This window comes from Balaenoptera acutorostrata, chromosome 9 (assembly GCF_949987535.1).
Source record: "Balaenoptera acutorostrata chromosome 9, mBalAcu1.1, whole genome shotgun sequence".
Lineage (NCBI taxonomy): Eukaryota > Metazoa > Chordata > Mammalia > Artiodactyla > Balaenopteridae > Balaenoptera > Balaenoptera acutorostrata.
Window position 1 is genome coordinate 73,183,532 of NC_080072.1, and position 18,694 is coordinate 73,202,225.

The 18,694-nt window shown below is 45.1% G+C and overlaps 1 protein-coding gene across 4 annotated transcripts in view; it reads left to right on the forward strand.

Moving 5' to 3' along the window:
- Positions 1-18,694, forward strand: part of AMOTL1 (angiomotin like 1) — a 164,136-nt gene that overhangs the window by 50,979 nt on the left and 94,463 nt on the right. Inside the window, exon 1 of one of the 4 annotated variants that reach the window (XM_007184975.2) lies at positions 4,288-4,573. The exons of the other annotated variants lie outside the window; for them this stretch is intronic. Coding sequence (XP_007185037.2) covers positions 4,525-4,573 — 49 coding nt within the window. The 5' untranslated portion in view covers positions 4,288-4,524. Of the gene's footprint in view, positions 1-4,287; positions 4,574-18,694 lie in introns of those variants that run through there. 4 annotated transcript variants of the gene reach the window in all.

Consider the following 18,694-nt stretch of genomic DNA (forward strand, 5'->3'; position numbering starts at 1 on the left):
GAAATAAGCAGGAAGAAAAATACAACTATTGTCTTTGTAAAACAGAGAACTGAAAGAAAAGCTTGGAAGAAATCCTCTTGCCTGGCAATAATATATGGATTTAGCAAATCTGGGGTTGGTGTGACCATTTTATGTTTTGGAAAAGAAGACGTTCAAAGAAAAAGTGTTGAGAAGCACAGCAATGTGCGCTCTCCTTTCCCCTGCCTTTGCGAGTAATGACCTCCTTCCCTCAGCACTTGGATTTCTTGGAACCTGCCCTTTTCCCTCCCTGTACGAAGCCAGTCACTCCTGCATGCTCCCATAATGCTTTGTTTTTAACGTTTTAATATGTCACCCATTGTCCTTTACCTTTATCATATTAAGCTCTGATACAGTAAATGCTGCTGAAAGAGAAATGGAAGAGCACCTTGACCCCGGTGAACCAGTGGGAGGCCTTAGTCCTTGACCCTCAAATTTTGCTGTGCTTGGCATCTCTTACAGTGGATTCTATGACGACTCCATCCTTAGAGACCCTGAATCTCTAGAATTTGGAGGTGAGACATCAGGAATTTAAAATTTTACATGCCTTGGCTTATAAATCACACTTTGGGAAGCACTACAGAACTTGGGTTTCTATGTTCTAGAAACAAAACAAGCGTTTTGATTAAGACAGCCTGGCTGCATTGAGCCATTGGTTTGTTCACGCTGCAGGTGTTCATTGAGAACCACTAATTGTAGCGTGACCTGTCCTAGGTGATGCCGGGCATTAGCTGTCCCTTTTGTGGACATGCCTGTCCACTCTTTTTTTGCCGTTTGCTGTTTCCCTCCTGGCAAGCTCAGGCCCATTCTTAGGGCCCATCCTAGTCCAAGTAGCAGATGGTAAAGACTTTTAAGGCTGTGTTTGGTGGGTGCAGAGAAGAAGAGTGGGGGGAGGGGAAGAGGATTCCCATTGTAATAGAGAATTAAATTCCTTGGTATTTCAAATCACTGGAGAAGGGAAGGGTTTCTTTTACTGAATGCCTATTATGTGCCCAGCACTTGACATATATTGTCTGATCCTCACAATAAGCCAATGAGCTAAATGTAATGATTCCCATTTTACAGAGGAGGTAACTGAGGCTTATGTTTTGTTACTCTCCATAGCTAGAAATAGGTGGACCCGGACTAGAACTCAGGACTTAACACTAAAGACCATGCTCATCTTCCTCTTCCTGGAAGCCTCTGTTCCCTCACTCTTCTTCCAGCCTCTGTGCTTGTCTGGAACATCCTGGTACCTTCCCTGTCTGGAGTTAAAGACTATTCCCTGAGCTGTCTCTAAGAGTGCCAAAATTGCTCTGTCACCTTCTTAACTTTCCTAGGGGTGAGTAAAAGACAACTTGGGTTGCTTTATAGAAAGGATGCCGACCTGTAGAGTGAGTATATAGATCCAAAATCATAGATGCTGACTGGTTCACTCCCTTACTGCTAGTAAAGCTGCATTCAGTTTTTATTGTAAACATACCTTGTTTCTATTTGGCCCCAACCTTAGTCAGAATCTGCAGCCAAATATACTATATAAAATGTTATCGATGACCTCTTCCTGGTTAAATCTGAAGTCTTTTTCTCAGGCCTCAGTTCCTGAACAAGAGTTAGATATATTTGATGTAGAAGATTATTCATTTTCTACATTTGATATAGTGATTATTAATGGTTGAGGAAATTAAGGTGAGTGGAGGGGGAAAATTGGCCTACTAAACTATCACTCGGTATCAATTTGAAAAGTCTAGGCTAGGTCCACCTGATTGAATCAGCAGATTCTGGAGCCCACAAGCTGTGCCTGTCACTTCCTCAGAAGTCTAGGAGTCTGTAGCATTTGATAGGGGGACCATCTTCTTAAAGCTTCCTCTGGCTTCCATGCCTGGAAACCTTCCTAGCTCTTCTACTTCCCCAGCGTCTGCCTCTTCTGCCTCCTTCTTTCCTGAATTTTCTGTCGTGGGCATTCTCCAAGTAAACTGATCTTCAAAGCTTCATCTCTTTTTTTCTCTGCATTTCTGTTCTTGACTTCTCACCCAGGCTCTTGCTCCTTATTTCTCTTGCCCAGAGGACAGGAAGCCTGTCAACATCTTTCTCAAACCAGTTCCCCCTCTCAACTCTGCTTCTTCCATCATTGGTTCATCTGTTGGACCAACTGGTTTATAAATGTTCCAAGAATGATCTATTCTTCCTATGACCCAGGCACAAAATCTGAGTTAACTTGATTACTTTGTTCTTTCTCCCAGGATAGCTGTCTAGTCAATGAAAAGAGTAAAATCTTGCTTCAAAGGTTTTGTATCTTCCCTGTATTTGGCATCTTCAAAGATTTGGTATCTACATGGTATCTCTCTCTTCCTTTCTATCTCCCAACCTCAGTTGTCATTGCTTCCTGTAGCTATTTCCCAGATGGGCTCCCTATGTCCAGGGCTAATGGAGGGTTGCTTGAAATAATAGCAAATGTGTGCTGAGCACTTATACGCATCGTGCTAAGTATTTTATATTTGTTGCTTTATTCAGTCCGTACAACCACCCTGTGAGGGTTGGTGCAATTTCCCTCATCTTGCAAATGAAGAAACTGAGGTTTAGAGAAGGTAGATGACTTGCCCAAGTGCCCACAGGTAGAGTGGTTGAGCTGCGACTCAACCACTCATTTCTATTTTGTTCCAGTGGCTGCTTGTAACTGTTAAATTCTGCTGCCTCTCAGGATATAGTATGGTATCTAATAGGGGGCAATTAATAAATGTTAGTTTCCTTCCTACTTTCCCTCCTTTTTCTATCCATCACCTCTCCCCCAGCCTGTGCTAAATTCATACAATGCCAGTGGCTCTGAGCTCCACCACTCTTCAAGGCTCTCCTTTCTCCTGCATGCAGTCAGTCCTCTCCACCAGGGGTCCGCTGGCCTGTTAGGAACCGGGCCGCACAGCAGGAGGTGAGTGGCGGCGAGCAAGCGAAGTTTCATCTGCCGCTCCCCATCGCTCCCCATTGCTCACATTACCGCCTGAACCATCCCCCAGTCCAGTCCTTGGAAAAATTGTCTTCCAGGAAACCGGTCCCTGGTGCCAAAAGGTTAGGGGACCGCTGCTCTCCACTTTTTCCAGGCATCTCCAGTGCTCTCCTGCTCTGTGGTTGCGTGTTTTGTTATCTTAAATAAATAGATCCTTGAAGGACTGGTTAGCTGCCGTTTCATTTCTTTTATGTGTTATTGAGTACTAGGGTATCGGACTTTAAATGTGGTATGTTTTTGGTAAATAATTGTTAAATTATTGCACTTGGGTTTTATCTTGAGAGCAGAGGTTACCGCACCATCAGGGATGTATCACAAGAAAAGACTGGAATCGGAGGGGCACACAACCCACCAGGATTGAGTGGAGGGGTCAAACTGCTGGCTGACTAGTTAGCTAATTGCCACAATCCAGACGGGAATCCCTGAAAGAATTCTGGTCTAGAGAGAAGGCAGAGAGGAGAGGAGGACAAGGTAAGAGGTGTGGTTTGCCCTGGCTCTCCTATTAACATCTTCCTCAGCAACTGCAATACTATTATCTGGCCTCTCCTCCTGTAAGCAGCAGAGCCAGCTACTGGAAGCTAGGGAGAGATGTTACATGGTGTGGGTGGGTTTGGGGGTCCCTAGATCAAGGCTCCGGAGGTCTGCAATTGAGTATACTGGGGTGGGTGAGGAGTGTTACTCAGTGTAGCCTGATTTAAGAGGTGGGACAGAATCAGCAACATTCTCCCAGAATTACTTTAATCTCCTCCGCTCGGGCAGGTAACAGCCTAGAGGTTTGTGACCACTGGTTGTAATATCTGAGGTTGTAGAATCTGTTTTGGCCCTTCTGCTAGTCAACGGAGCCCAGAGCAGCAGCTTGTCGCCCAATCCCAGTGCATGATAGAAGCACTGGGGCTAGGGGAATACAAAGAGAAAAGTCTGGCCACTTTTCATCTGGAAATTCCGCTTAAGAAGAAAAAAATCCTACACAGACCCGATCTGGACTTTGAGGGCAGATCGGGAAACCGATTTCGGCCGGAGTTGGCCTGGTGGGAAGGAAGAGAAAGTCAAAAGAAGGAGAAGTCGAGTCTGACATGAATTAAACCTCGGCAGGGACCAAAACAAGGGAGGCCGTCGCCCTCCTAACTCTCGGGGAGACACGTCAGCTAGAGCTCGGGGCAATTTCAGCCGGCGATCTCCCGGGCCCCGGGAGGGGCGGCGGGAGCCTGGAGACGGGCTCTAGGGCCCAGCGGCCGGGCGCTGGGCGGGGGTGGAGTGTAGGGTTACAGTGACGATCCCGGACTACCCACCCCGGGCGGCGCGCGGGGCGCGGGGAGCGCGGGCGGAGGCGGGAGCGCACGCGACGCTCTAGGACCCAGCGGCGGTGGTCCGGTTTGGGGCTGGAGGGGAAGCCTCGGCGTGTCTCCTCTTCCTTGTGAATGGGGTTGCTTGTCGGGCGCCGCTTCCCCAGGCTGCCACACGCCATGCCCAGCGCGCTGCTTGGCGGCCGCCTTCCCCAACCGCGGCACTGAACTAGCCATGGTCGCCTCATGTGGAGGGCAAAGTTGCGGCGGGGAACTTGTGAGTCTGCGGTGAAAGGTAACCAGTCCCCGCTCCGGGCGCAGGGCGGGCGCCTCCGACTCTCCCGCGCAGAGGACCCGGCCGATCGATGCTCCCCGCCCCCTGCCCCTCCGGGCCGGGGGCTCCTCTCCGGGAGTTCGGGGCGGAGATCGGCCCGGCTCCGGAACGACTTGGGCAGCCTTTTCGGTGCCGGGGGCCGGGAGTGCTTGCCACCGGAATCTTGATCTCCCTTACCCAGATTGCTTTAAAAAAAGAAAAAGAAAAATCAGAACTCTGTTCTCGCGCCACTCTGCAGGCCCCAGAGCCGGCCGGCCGTGTCGCAGCGCCGCGCCTCCCCGCGCCCCCTCGAAGACTGGGAGTCGTTTGGCCGTCGTGGCCCGTGGCCGGGGCTGCAGGCGCGCCCTCGCCTTGGGGCTGGCCTTTCTGGAGGGGCGCTGCCATATGGCCTCCCTCTCCGCGACGCGCCGGCGCGCGGCTCTCCGGCGGCCGAGGGAGGCGGCGGAAGGGGTGGCCGGTGGCCGCTTCCCTGCGCGCGAGACAAAGGCGCGCACGGTGGCCCGCCCGACGCGCCGGACCCCTCCTGCAGCCCCAAAGTCTCGTGTCTGGCGGGTGGGGGCGGAGAAGGGGTCGCGCCGCGGAACCCCGGCCTCGGATCGCGTTCTCTGATTGCTTCTTCTTTGTTCTCCCGGGACAAGTTTCTTTGACAGAAACTGGGGAGTTAGATCCAGCTCTCCCTTGCTGTTCGTGTTGCTTCAAAAGAATCTGGTTTCAGGGGGAAAAACATTAAACTTTCCAAGTGGAGATGGCTCTTCTTGGAATGGGACTTTTCGTGGCCTTCGGTCGATGACAGCTGGGCAGAGCGGGGCCCGCGCTGTGGCAGGGGCCGGACGTGCCCCGTGGGCAGCCGGGCTGGAGGACCGGGCGGCGGAACCGACGAGCGCTGGCTCGCACCCACCTCTAGGGCCTCTGCCGCGGCGACCTTTCCAAGTTTCCGTCTTTAGGAGCCCAGGCTGAGAATCCGGCTGCCTGCCCGCAGCTCCCGCGCCTCGCCACGCCCTACTCTCTAGTATCTTGATTGGTGGCTGTAAAGACTTTCCCTTTCCATTTTTGTTCGAAGGGTGTTTGCTTCTTTGGCTTCGGCGTCGGTTTCCTGTCCCCGAGTGGCACATGCTTTGGAAAATGCCCGGCTAGTGTGTGGATCACCTGAACTGGGGCTTCAGTAGACGTGGCCCTGATGATGGGCCTCGGAGCCTTTGAGGTTGGGACCGAACATTTTCCGCCCTCGGTCCCCCTCACTTCTTTTGCCCTGTCCTGATACAGTGCGGACATGGTTGCCCTTTTTCTTCTTCCGAGGCATGTTAGGAGAATCGAGTTTTTGTACTGCTTATAAAGTCCTTGGTGGTGCTGGAGATGGTGGGTCACTAGAGCCATTTATGATCCCGGAGGATGCTTTGGACTACCCCAAACAATAACGTTACTTGCTATAAGCAAATACAACCAGAATAGAGGGATTATTAATAGCTAGTATTCCAAAAAGTTTCCTTCCTTTTCAGGAAGTGAAAAGTCTGGGCTTGAAATGTTGAATAGTCATTTCTCTCTCTTTGCTTCCAAAACTGGCCAGTGTGTCGCTGCCAAACTAAGATTTCCCCTGGCTGCCCACCACTCCGGCTGCCCACCACTCCGGGCTGCCCACCACTCCTGGACCCGGCAGGTCTCTGTGGACGTCCGACCCAAGTTAAGCACTGGTGTCTCTCTAGATTGCAAGTTCTTGAAGCATGTAGACCAGTGTGACATTTATCTCCCAGGACGCTGCTCTGATCATCATAGTGCATCTATTATAATGCTTTTTATGGAAGCAACGTGAGCCCAATACTTAATACACTTTGAACTGTTCTACAGAGGAGCAAAGGGTTGGAAACCACTGATTTGACCAGAATTAAAAGGAGTAGGGCATAGAGTAGAAGGCTTTAGAGCTGCCTGCCTCTACTCTCCCTGGTGGGGCGGGGGAGGGGGCGATGTTTAGTTTCTGGATGGGTATACTTTGCTTTTGTGAGATACATTTTTCAAGATAAATGAGGAAACCCTTGTGAACTCTGCAAGTGGATAGGAGGAGAGAAGGTGCTCTTAACTCCACTCCCCACTCCCTTCTTTTTATTAGTATTTTTAGTTTTTTAAAAAATGTTTATTTATTTAGCTGCAGCGGGTCTTTGTTGCAGGATCCCTGCATTGGGAGCACAGAGTCTTAACCACTGGACCACCAGGGAAGTCCCCTCTCCCTTCTTTTTAAAATGCACACAAGTCTTGGTCTTTTGGTTCTGTGTGATGGTGGGGGGTGAAGAATACTAATGTACTGAAGGGCATGTGGAGATCAAAGCACTTAAAAATACAAGCTAATGGAGGACTTTTGGTTTAAATGAGATTTTAAAGTGCTGTTAAGAAAAGCACAGGAATGCAGAAATGTGAGTGATTTTCTGGGAAGGCACTCTGCTGATTAGACTTGAGCGTGTCTGCCCTTGGCCAGTTCGTCTGGAGGCTTCTGTGGATAGAGCTCTGCTTTTTTTTTTTTTTTTTTTTTTTTTTTGATGTGTGGACCCAGGGCCTGGGGGAAAGATGGCCGACCTAATTGAAATTAGATGGCAGTCTGGCTGGTGAGAGTTCTGTTGAAAAGTACAGCCTCTAGGTACCAGTGCTTCATAGCAATTTGTGAAAGTGCTTTGAAAATGGTAAAGCACTGTATAACATAAAGCTTTTTAAAGAAAAAAATAATGAATGACTTAGAAAACAAGGGAATTGCTAGTGAAAATCGTAAAAATCTGATTTTCCAGGCCAATACATTAAAAAGGAAGTGACTTTGTAAGACCCATTAGTAGTCCTGATAAGCAAAATTCTCCCAAAGTAACATCCTCACTCCTTCCAAGTAGCTATCTGCATTTTAAATGCATATGGAAGCTTAGATCAGGAAATTCTCTAGTGTTCTGAATAATTTTTCTCCTCCTATTCTTTCATTAATTTTGGTAGGTTCTTATGTCCCAGAATTCACTAGGCAATAGAATACTTGAAAAGCGAGGGGTAACTTGGAGGTCAAGTAAGAGGACATATTTAATTATAAGGTTTGTTGGAAATAGTCTGAGGTTGTTGAGGTTTTTATTTGTTTGCTTAGCGATTTAAAAAAATTTTTTTATTTTGTTGGTTTGTTTTGTCTTGGAGGGAAGGCAACATTTAAATCTTGGCCATTGTGGCTAGATCCGTACACTACATTTTCTGGAACGGAGGCACGCCTGGGCTTGTGTGTTGGCACCATTCTGAGTTCTTCTCTAACTTGTGAGGCCCTTGGCCTCCATCCTTGCGAAATCTTAGGGTATATTCATTCCAGGCTCTTAGGACCAGACTCCTGGACTCCCAAAGTGTCTCACACATCAGGCATTTTTTCTCCCTTTATTGGTGGGGTTGGGGGAGTAGCTCTAACGTGTTAGGAAATGTATCCCTGTTAAGCCTCTGGAGAATTGGGTTTAACTTAAAAAAAAATAATAAAGTCACATGGTCCTACGGTGTGTGTTTAAATCTGTATTTGGGACTTCACTGGCCAGTAGTGCAGCTATGTACCCCTCTTTTCTTGTTTGTTTTGTTTTTAAGTAAAATGCCTGTAGCTCACTTGTTTGTTTGTTTAACTTTTAGTTTTGAAATGATTATAACTTTACGGGAAGTTGCAAAAATAGTAGAGAGGTCCCTTGTACTCTTCACCCAGTTTCCCCCATTGGTAACATCTCACATAACCAGAGTACAACAGTAGAACCAGGAAATGGACCTTGGTACGATCCAGACCATATTCAGATTTCACTAGTTTTACATGCAAACACTTGGGTTTGTGTGTGTTATCCTCCTGTGCAATTTTTTTTCACATGTGTAACTTCCTGTAGCTACCACCACAATCAAGATGCAGAGTTATTCTATCACCTCAAAGCTCTGCTTTGTGCCACCCCTTTATGGTCACCCTCGCCTTCCCCCTATTCCATCTCTAAACTGTGGTAACCACTCTGTTCTCCTGTATAATTTTGAGAATATTACATACATAAAATTATGCAGTATGTGATCTTTATGAGATTAGCTTTTCCACTCAGCATAATACCCTTGAGATCCACCCAAACTATTGCTTTATCACTAGTTTGTTCCTTTGTATTGCTGAGTAGTATTCCCTGGTGTGGATATACCACAGTTTGCTTAAGCATTTACCCACCGAAAGACACCTGGTTGTTTTCAGTTTTTGGCTCTTACAGTTAAAGATGCTATGAACGTTCATGTACAGGTTTTGGTGAGGACAAAGTTTTTGTTTCTCTGGAACAAATGCCTAGGATTGGGATTGCTGGGTTTTGTGTGGTAGGTGTATGTTTAGTTTTTTAAGAAATTGTCCAACTTTTCCAGTGTCTACCATTTTACATTCCCACCAGCAATCTGTGAGAGATGCAGTTTCTCTGCATCCTCACCAGCTTTTGTTTATTATTTTAGCTGTCCCAGTAAATTTTTTAATCTCGTCATGGTTTTAATTTGCATTCCCTAATGGCTAATGATGCTGGACGTCTTTTCATGTGCTTGTTTGCCATCTGTATATCCTCCGTGGTGAAACGTCTGCTCCTGTCTTGCCGTGTTCTAACTGGATTATTATTATTATTATTTTTTGCCATTGAACTTTGAGAATTCTTTATATATTCCAGATATGAGTCCTTTGTCAGATATGTGCCTTGCGTATTTTTTTTTTTCAGTATGTAGCCTCTCTTTTCATTTGCAGGAAAAAATTTTTAATTTTGCTAATGTCCAATTTGTTGATTTTTTTCCTTTTATGGATTGTGCTTTTGGTGTCACATCTAAGAACATTTTGCCTAGGTTAATATGCCAAAGATTTTCTATTTTTTAAAAAAAAATTTCATAGTTTTACATTTTATATTCAAATTGTAGTTCACTTTTACCCTCTTAAGAATGTGTATGTCTTGCTCTCCATCTTATAAACCATCTCTTAGGTGTTGATTATGTGTTTACTGCTCCGGAAGCCCATGGGTGAATCAGGCATAGTTCCCACTCTCCAGAGCTCGCTATTGGTGAGGTGGTATGTGGACATTCCCAGGTGTTAATAATATGATAGAAGAGAAGAGAGTGATGTATTTGGGAGCACAGAGAAGAGAAGCAGCAGGGAGGTCTCGCTTTGATCAGGTGGTCAGGGAGGGCTTCCCTGGGCATGTTGCCCAAGCACGGTGGGAAGAAAATGGGTTCTTGCCTTTGATCTAGTTTTTGGATATTTTACTGGCATGAATTCTTAAGTGTGTGTTACCCTGGATCTTGGACACAGGCTGAAGGACTTTGGGTAAATTGAGTGGTTGAGGGCTTTTCTGAACAGCACATGGCATAATAGGTTAAAAAAAAAAAAGAAAAGAAAATGCAGTACTTAAAACTGAGTATGAGCAAGGTTGAATTGATTTAAAGTTAGAATATGTGTCAAACTGAAGAAGGCAGTAGTATTTTGGATTGTGTAGGGTCAGATGGACTTAGTTTGCTTCCTGGCCCTGCCACCTCCTTTCTGTGTGATCTCAGGGAGTGTGACCCGTGCAACTTCATGGAGACAGTGGAGACAGTAATGGTTCTTACCTGGTGGAGCTGCATGCAGGTGAAATGAATTGATGCATAAATAGCACTTAGCTCAGTGCTGGCACATTCAAAGCATTCAGTAAATGCCTATTATTATTATTATTATTATTTTAAATTTTATTTATTTATTTGTTTATTTATTTATGGCTGTATTGGGTCTTCGGTTCTGTGCGAGGGCTTTCTCTAGTTGCGGCAAGTGGGGGCCACTCTTCATCGCGGTGCGCGGGCCTCTCACCATCGCGGCCTCTCTTGTTGCGGAGCACAGGCTCCAGACGCGCAGGCTCAGTAACTGTGTCTCACGGGCCTAGTTGCTCTGCGGCATGTGGGATCTTCCCAGACCAGGGCTCGAACCCGTGTCCCCTGCATTGGCAGGCAGATTCTCAACCACTGCGCCACCAGGGAAGCCCAATGCCTATTATTATCATTAGTAGTAGTAGTAAAATAGCAGAAAGACAAATGGTTTTATTATGTTGTGTGTTTTCTCATATATCTTTTTCTTTGAGAAACTGGAATCCCAGTTCTTACTCATAGAAGCTTACCTTTTCACACTTGTGAAAACTGTGTTGTATACCAAATACTATTTATTTATTTATTTAAAATTTTATTTTATGTCCTTATAGTTAATTTACAATGTAGTGTTAATTTCTGCTGTACAGCAAAGTGATTCAGTTATACATATATATATATTCTTTTTCATATTCTTTTCCATTATGGTTTATTACAGGATATTGAATATAGTTCCCTGTGCTATACAGTAGGACCTTGTTGTTTACAAATATTATTTATTGATTGAGGTTAGAAGCTAGGATACTGTATTCATGATCCAGTGCTCCTTATAGAATATACCTTTTCCCTACCTCTAAACCAAGAGTTTCTGAGTAAAGAACAATTTTCTCTCCGCCCTGACCACAGGAGGTGGTAGGAGGTGTGTGCTGTCCTGAGCTAGTTCAGAATTTGGGGTCCTTATTACCCGAGGTACAGTAAGCCAGGGCTGATGTCACTGTGTCCCAGACTTCACTACTGGCAGCTCCCTTTCCTTTCCCTTGATGACCAAGTTGTTTATTTCCCAGAGGAAACAGACTGGGCCTTAGATGTAGTTATAGAGCAGTGGTTCTTAAACGTGGGTGGACATTGGAATCGTCAAGAGGGCTTATTTAAAACCAGACTGCTGGGCCCCAGCCCCAGACTTTCTGTTTCAGCAGGTCTTGGATGGGGCCTGAGAATTTGCATTTCTAACAAGTTTCCAGGTGATATTGTCGCTGCTGGTTCGGGGACCACACTTTGAAAAGCACTATTTTAGAGCATAGGCCCCTATAAATTGGACCTAGACTGAGGTACCTTACTCTTTGGAACTGAGTCTGTTCATGCTTAATGGTTGAGATCGACATAGATTTGATTTCTGAGGTTCCTAGTTGATGTACATGAGTGTATCCTTTCCTCTAATCCCTCTTCCATGCCTTCCCCCTTCCCCACCCCTACTTTTCCTTCTCTCGGTTGTCTTTTGATCTCTCAGTCCTTGGAAGACATGCCAGGTTATGGTACATGGTGACCGTATACCAGCCATATCGCCTTGGCTAATTCACTTAACTTCTGTAAAATAAATGTGTTTACTAATGCTTATATCCTAAGGTTATGGTGAGGCTTACCTGAGATAATGCATGTTAAAGGGCCGTATAAGAGGTAAAGCATGGTGCAAAATTTGTTTTTTTATTATTTTGAGCGTCCTTGATTTCCCTTTGGAAGAGTGTCCTTGGATTTGGAGGTGGACTGCCTCGCCTCATGTTGAGTTCCACTGCTGCTGGGGGGACTCGGTAAAGATTGCTTCGAAATCTGCAGGGACATTGTGGAGAAGTTTCCTGCAGTGGACCGGCGGTTGGGCTAGGGTCTCTGAGGGCTTTCCAAGCTGCGATGTTTTGGAGGCTCACTGATGTGTAGTTGTAATGACCAGAGAAGAGCTCAGGGCTGGAAAAAAGCTTGAGCAGATGCTGCACTATTAAGAGAGTCTGCTTCCTCTCAGTGGAGAATTAGAATTCCATGATTTTTTCCTCGCAGCTTACTCTGGCCCCTAGATTTTTTTTTTCTGTTTTTTTTTTTTTAAGTTCTACACCTTCCATGTTAACCACTAGCCACATGTGGTCATCTAAATTAATGAAAATTAAATGAAACTAAACATTCAGGTCCTCAGTCATACTGGCCACGATTCAAGTGCCTAAGAGCCATGGCCATCATTACAGCAAGTTCCACTGGCCAGTGCTATTCTGGAGGGATGTTAGCCCTGTTTGTCTGAAGGCAGCATCATTGGGCTTCATATCGTGGGACCGGGGCACGTTTTTGAGTGAAATGTACCACTCTTCCCTTGGAAGTCTGGTGTGACTGATGGGGAGAAAATACCACGGGGATACTGCCCTGTCAGCTTGAACCTCACTTTGCCACTTGGCAATTCGGAGGCTCATTTCGTTTGGAAGGTGGGTCAGCAAGGCATCTGGGCATGGAGCTTATCAAGTTAGCAGGCTGTTATCAAGGGGGGTGGTCTACTGTTTCTCGGGGATATTCGAGGCTTTGGTTCAGTTCGTGGGATTCTTCCAGGAATCTGGTCCTTGAGAGAAACAAATGGAAATGTTAGGCTGGATTTAGCCCTGAGACCCCCTTCTCCTGGGGGGGATCCCGAGGCGGCCTGGACTCCTCCGCCTTGGGTCGGCTGCCCTGTTGAACCAGCCTTTGTCCGTGAGAGGCTGGGGGCTCACTCGTCTGGTTTGCGGCGCCAGTTTGGACTTGCTCGGATGCCATTCCGCGCTGCGTCATCCTCACTGTTGCCTCCTTTGAAGATGTTCTGTAAACTGTCAAGTTCCTTTCCTTACTCGCCCACATCCAGTCAGTCACCAGGGCCTCGCAGTTGACCCCCAGGATGGTTCTTGCCTACGTCCCCGCCCTTCACGTGTCTCCACAACCCAACCAGCTGGACTCCTCATTACCTGGACTCTGTGGGAGCCCTGTGACAGGTGTCCCCCCTTTGCTGTCTTACACCTCTTCTGATGAACTCTGTCCTTCCTCCCTCCCTCCCTCCACCCCTCTCAGGGCAGGCAGATCAGGACAAGGGTGACAGATGTCATGTCTTTCAGGCTCACTCTGCCTCCTCAGTGTGAGGTGGGGTGCACACACCCCCTGTGGCCCTGTGCCCGGGAGGAAGGAGGCATCTCCCTTCCAGCTGCTGCTTCTCAGCTGTAAGGGCTGCTCCGGATGATGTGGCCCAGGAACGGAACCCCTGCGAGCAGGCGTGAGGCAGGCCTTTCCCTTCCTTCCATGAGCTGTGCTCTGAAGGGCTCTGACCACCAAGTTTCTAGTGAGTGAGCCTTTCTATCTGGCAAGTCTGGGGAAAGGAGAGAATGTAAAATTCTCTAGTAAGGCCCTGTTTCCTGAGGGACCGGTCCCTAAAATCACTGCAATTAGGTTGCTCATCCTGGTGATGTGGGAAAAGGTTGAAAGATGTGAGGGCAGTTTGTTCACTCGTATGAACTCTGTAATTTATAATCAATCCTCATTTTAGGGATGTTAGGTTTGTTTTCAGTATTGGATATTACAGGCAGTACTTTGTCTTTTACATACTTCTTTGCAAATATACTAACATATATCTACTATAAATTCCTAGAATGATAACCATAGTATAAGTACATTTTGAATTTTAATAGATATTGCCAAGTTGCCATCCAGAGATTCTATTTTTTTTCCATAAATTCTCCCCAATTCAGTTTTGTTAAAATTTTACCATCTGATAGACAAAAGACTGTTATATTTTTAATTTTTATTTGTTTATTATGAGTGATATTTAGCATCGTTTTACATGTTTATAAACTATCTGTATCTATTTTCCTGAAAACTTTCTATTTATGTTAAACTTTTGCTTATCCATTTATAAAATCTCATACATTAAAGGATGAGCCATTAATCGTCAAAAAAAAAAAAAGGATGTGAGGGCAGACAAGAGGGAGTGTCTGGGATCTTTTCTGAGGAATGGGGCAAGGAGGAGGAAGGATAGAAACAGAGACTAGGAAATGTGCTTTTTCATATTTATGGAAACCCGTGGAGGCAGTGGACATTCCTTAGTGCATAGTAGTAAACTCACTGCAGAACACACTTAACCCCACTCTAGTTTCTGAAAGGAGAAATGGACTAATGTTCCTTTATCTGGAAGAGTAAAAGAAAATGTCTTCTGAAATCACAATGGGCTTAAATGAAGACACCTGGGAAAGTACTGTAACCAGCACAAAACCATTTACGCAAACCATGAAGATAATGGGGGTGTGAGGTTAGAAGCTGGAGGTTTGTTAAAGGACAGAATCCTGTCACACTCACCCTTCTCCATGGTAGTGACTGGCCTGGTAGGTCCAAAATGCGTGGCAGCATGAAAAGTGGTGAATAAATTCACTTTAGCTAACTTTTAGATTTGCTCCTGTAAAATACTCATCCAAAAAAAGGAAAGAGTATGTCTGAAAAGGTCTACTCCGAAATAGGGATTATCTTAGTCCTGAGTTTAGAGCTAAAATTTCCCGAAATTCTGAAGTTACTTACTTTCAACTTTCTCCAAAATAAATTCCAGGAATATGGAGTGGAAAAAAAATGGAAAGAAATACAAATGTTTATATTTTAATGGCATTTGTTAACTGACCAAGATCACACTGTAGTTTAGGAACATAAAATGGGCTCTGTGTAATTAAGCTTGCTCATAAAGTGAACAGCTTTTGTAGGATGAAATTTAGTAGTTAGGCAGCAATCACACATATTCTAATTGAATCTACTCTGAATTAGTTTCAGCTTCTCTTAAGGATGGTACATGTTGAACATTTGGGGAGCATGACATTTCTTATTTGGGGACAGAATATAAATGAGGCAAAATTTTGGATACAGAAGCTCTCACTGCTCAATAAAAATCTGTTGACTTAACTAACTCTGGACTGTGCAAGTCAATACTGAGGTGGAGAATTTGGTGAGGATACAGTAAAAGGATAGAGTTCCTCCATTTGACATTTGAGGGTCTGTCACGTGCGTGGAACTGACCTCGGTGTGAGGTGTATGTCCTTTGCACCTATGGAATTTATATTCTAAAAAGAATGTAATGTTAGAAAACAGAAGGCAAATGAACTGGTTTATTCCACTCTGAGAAACGAAGGCCAAGAAACGATTAATAACTGCCTTTCAAGTATTCTGTGTTCACTGTGGACTACGTAAGAGGAAATGTGTTGAAATGACAGATATCGTGACTTCTAGAAGCATGGAAGAGTTCCCTGCCAGGGAGCTTGGGAGGGTATGGAGGACACAGACACAACCAGGGAATTACTAGATGTGTGAGTGAGACTTAGTGGCTCATACTCAGTAGAGATGATGGGAGGTGGGCCTAATGGGCCAGTTGTGATGTGTTCATCTGTGGAGCTGAATCGTTAAGACTCCAGAGCTGGAACCCTGGAGTCACTTCCCACCGGTGCCACTCACTGGCTTTGTCATCTTGGGCAAATTACTTAACCTCTCTGTTAAGTAGTTTCCTCATATGTTAAATAGGGATAATAGTAACACCTACCTCAAAAGATCATTGTAAGAATTTATGTGTATTATGTGAGTTAAAATATGTAAAGTGCTAGGAACAATATCTGACACATTACAAGAGTCATGTGTTAGTTATCACCCATGTGTTCCATTGCTGTGCAACAAAGTGCCTCATCCTACTGGCTTCAAACAGTCATTTATTCTGCTTCCAGATTCTGTGGGTCTGGACTCAGACCAGATGAGATGGTTTGTTTCTGCTCCAATGTGCTGGGAGGAGGCTGGGGGTGACTGGACGGTTTGGGATTGGCTTATCTGGAGACATTCACATGTCTGGCACCAGGGCTGGGATGCACTTGAAGGCTAGATCTGCAGACTGGAGCTCCTGCAAGTGGCCTTTTCTCACAGCATCAAGCTAGTCAGAATTCTTACGTGGTGGCTCAGAGCTCCAGATGTGAGTATCCCAGCAAACAAGATAGAAACTGCCGTGCCTTTTATGGTCTGATCTTGGAAGTCACCTAGAGTCACTTCTGTTGTTCTTTTTTGGGCAATGGACTTAAAAGCTTGCCTAAATCCAAGGGAGGGGGAGCTCATCTTTCTACAGGAGTGTCAAGGAATTTGCAGACGTGTATTAAACTGCTAAAGTCATCATAAGAATCATGTCGCCAATATTAAGATAAAGTATTAACAGTTGAGCACACAGTAAATCCTCAGCATTTGGACCACCTAGAGAATGTATTGTTCTGAAGATGTGAATTTTCTGTGTAGTTAAAGGTAAATGTGGCAGTTTTTCTGCAAGATTGATTCCCACCCCAACTCCGCCCCTCCACTCCCTCAGCTCTTGCCTTATGTAACTTTTTCTTGATGGTTCAGAATCATCATTAGAAACATCAATTAACATGATGTGTTGTTTGAATTGAGGGTGGGGGGGAGAAGGGTATATAGATAACACAAATATTTGCTGACAGTGATTCTCATTTTTTAAATATAAGCACCACAGTTATCTTCCAAGAAGATGCTTTTCTACCCATTGTTGAAATGGGATAGTGACTAAAATAGGTAGTAACTGAAGGTGCAAAGTGATGATAGAATTAGTGTAAAAATTCACATACGTGTTCTATGTGCAAGAGGTACTGGGTGATACACTTGAAAGCCCTCTGCTGATGACGTTTCCCATTTCTTAAAGATTTGGACTGTGAGAGCCCTGGACACTTGCTGGGTGGAAGTTGATCAGCACCCATAGAACAGACCAGAGTCATCAGCACTGCCGAGCAGTTCAGTGATAGAATATGCTCTGGATTGAGTTCTGAAAAAGTCATCTTGTTTAAAAAAGTGTTGGAATTGGCAGACTTCTTTTCATTGGCTGTATGTAGCCCTCTAATGCCCTCGACTTAACTTGCAGCCTTAAAGACCTCCATGGCCTTTTACTTCAGCTCTTTTTCACTAAGAACTGCTCTTAGAGGAATCATCCAAAGATAGCTCAGAACCTTCACATAAATCAGCTGCTTTCTGAGTCTGATAGGGTGGCTAAATCAGTGTTGTCCTGGTCTTTTATTTTTGCTTTTTAAAAATTTCTTTTCTCTTTCTTTTTTCCTGCCCTCCCCCTTTAAAAAATCATAATCACATTTTAAGTCATAATTTAAAAATCATGATCCTTGGTTTGTGATGCACTGTCATTTTTGGTCTCCCTGGAGAAAGTGACAGCCAGTCTGAGAACTAGAAGTGGGTAGGAACAGTGCAGGTCTTAGACCTGAAGAATGCCATTTGTTGAAAAGGGACGTGGAGCCCTGGAGGACTGGCAGGAAACTCAGGTGGCTGGAATCGTGACCGACAAGGACCAGATCAGATTCAGTAAGTTCTCCCAGGTGAAGGAGGGGAGCCCTTGGAAAACCACCAGGTGGGGCATGTCAGGGAGTCATATGAGACATGTTCTATGGCGACAGCACGGGTTATGTCTACATTCACCTTTCCATTTTCTCTTTGATTTGAGTGAGTTGTTCTATCTGGGAAGACCAGTGGAAAATTAGTGCTAGTTATACATCATTGTTTGCAAAATCTGCCTTATTTCATCATATAGAAAAAGGATTTAGGAATCTGTGATCTGTTGTTTGCTCGTCCATTTAAGAAGTTAAGAAGAAAACAACCCTCAGGCTCTTAATTCTGGTTATCACCTAGAAATCTACACTGAGCTAAACTTAAGCCTCATCAATACAGCAGTGAAATCTGCTCACATTGATGACCTTTGTGTTGATTCAAACCTGAGATTCAGATCTCCAGAAATGTTACATTATGTTCCGGTCATATTGATTCAGGCATTTTTTTTCAGAGAAATTATTGTAAATCAGTTTTGAAACCCTTGACTTGGAGGAATTAGTCAGTTACTTGTTGCACTGGGCATTAGAGGAAATGTTCTAGCGGGTCTTTGTAGTCAACTGATACGTTATACATCTTGACGCGAGGTCAGCCATTTTTATTCTTTGATTTTTCATTTTATTAGCCAGTTATAAGACTCACTGCTTGGGGATGAAAATAGGCTTTTAGTTGCCACCTGTGTGATGATCCTGAAGGACTAGGCTTTCAGGATCATAGGTAGTAAAGGGTCAGTGTTTTCCTCCATTGACAGTGAAAGGTTTGGACTCACTGCAGGAGATGCGGAGAAGAGATTTGGAATTCACACCTTGACCTCCATCCTGTTGTACCACCGGTGGATTGAAAGAAAAGTCATGGAGCACAGGTGCCAAGGAGAGGAGGGTTTTTTAAATTATTTGTAATTCTCAGTACAAAGGACAAATCTGCCTCTCTCCCCGACTCCAAATAACTACCCTGTTGTCCTTCTGTCTGAAGGTGGAACGTCCGGAGCAGCCGAGGGTGTTCAGGTTAGATTCTGGCTCCTGACACCTTCTCCAGGTCCACCTAGGCTCCTGTGTGCCAGGGTGGCCAGACAGGTTAGGAGTTTTGGAGAGCTTTTGGATG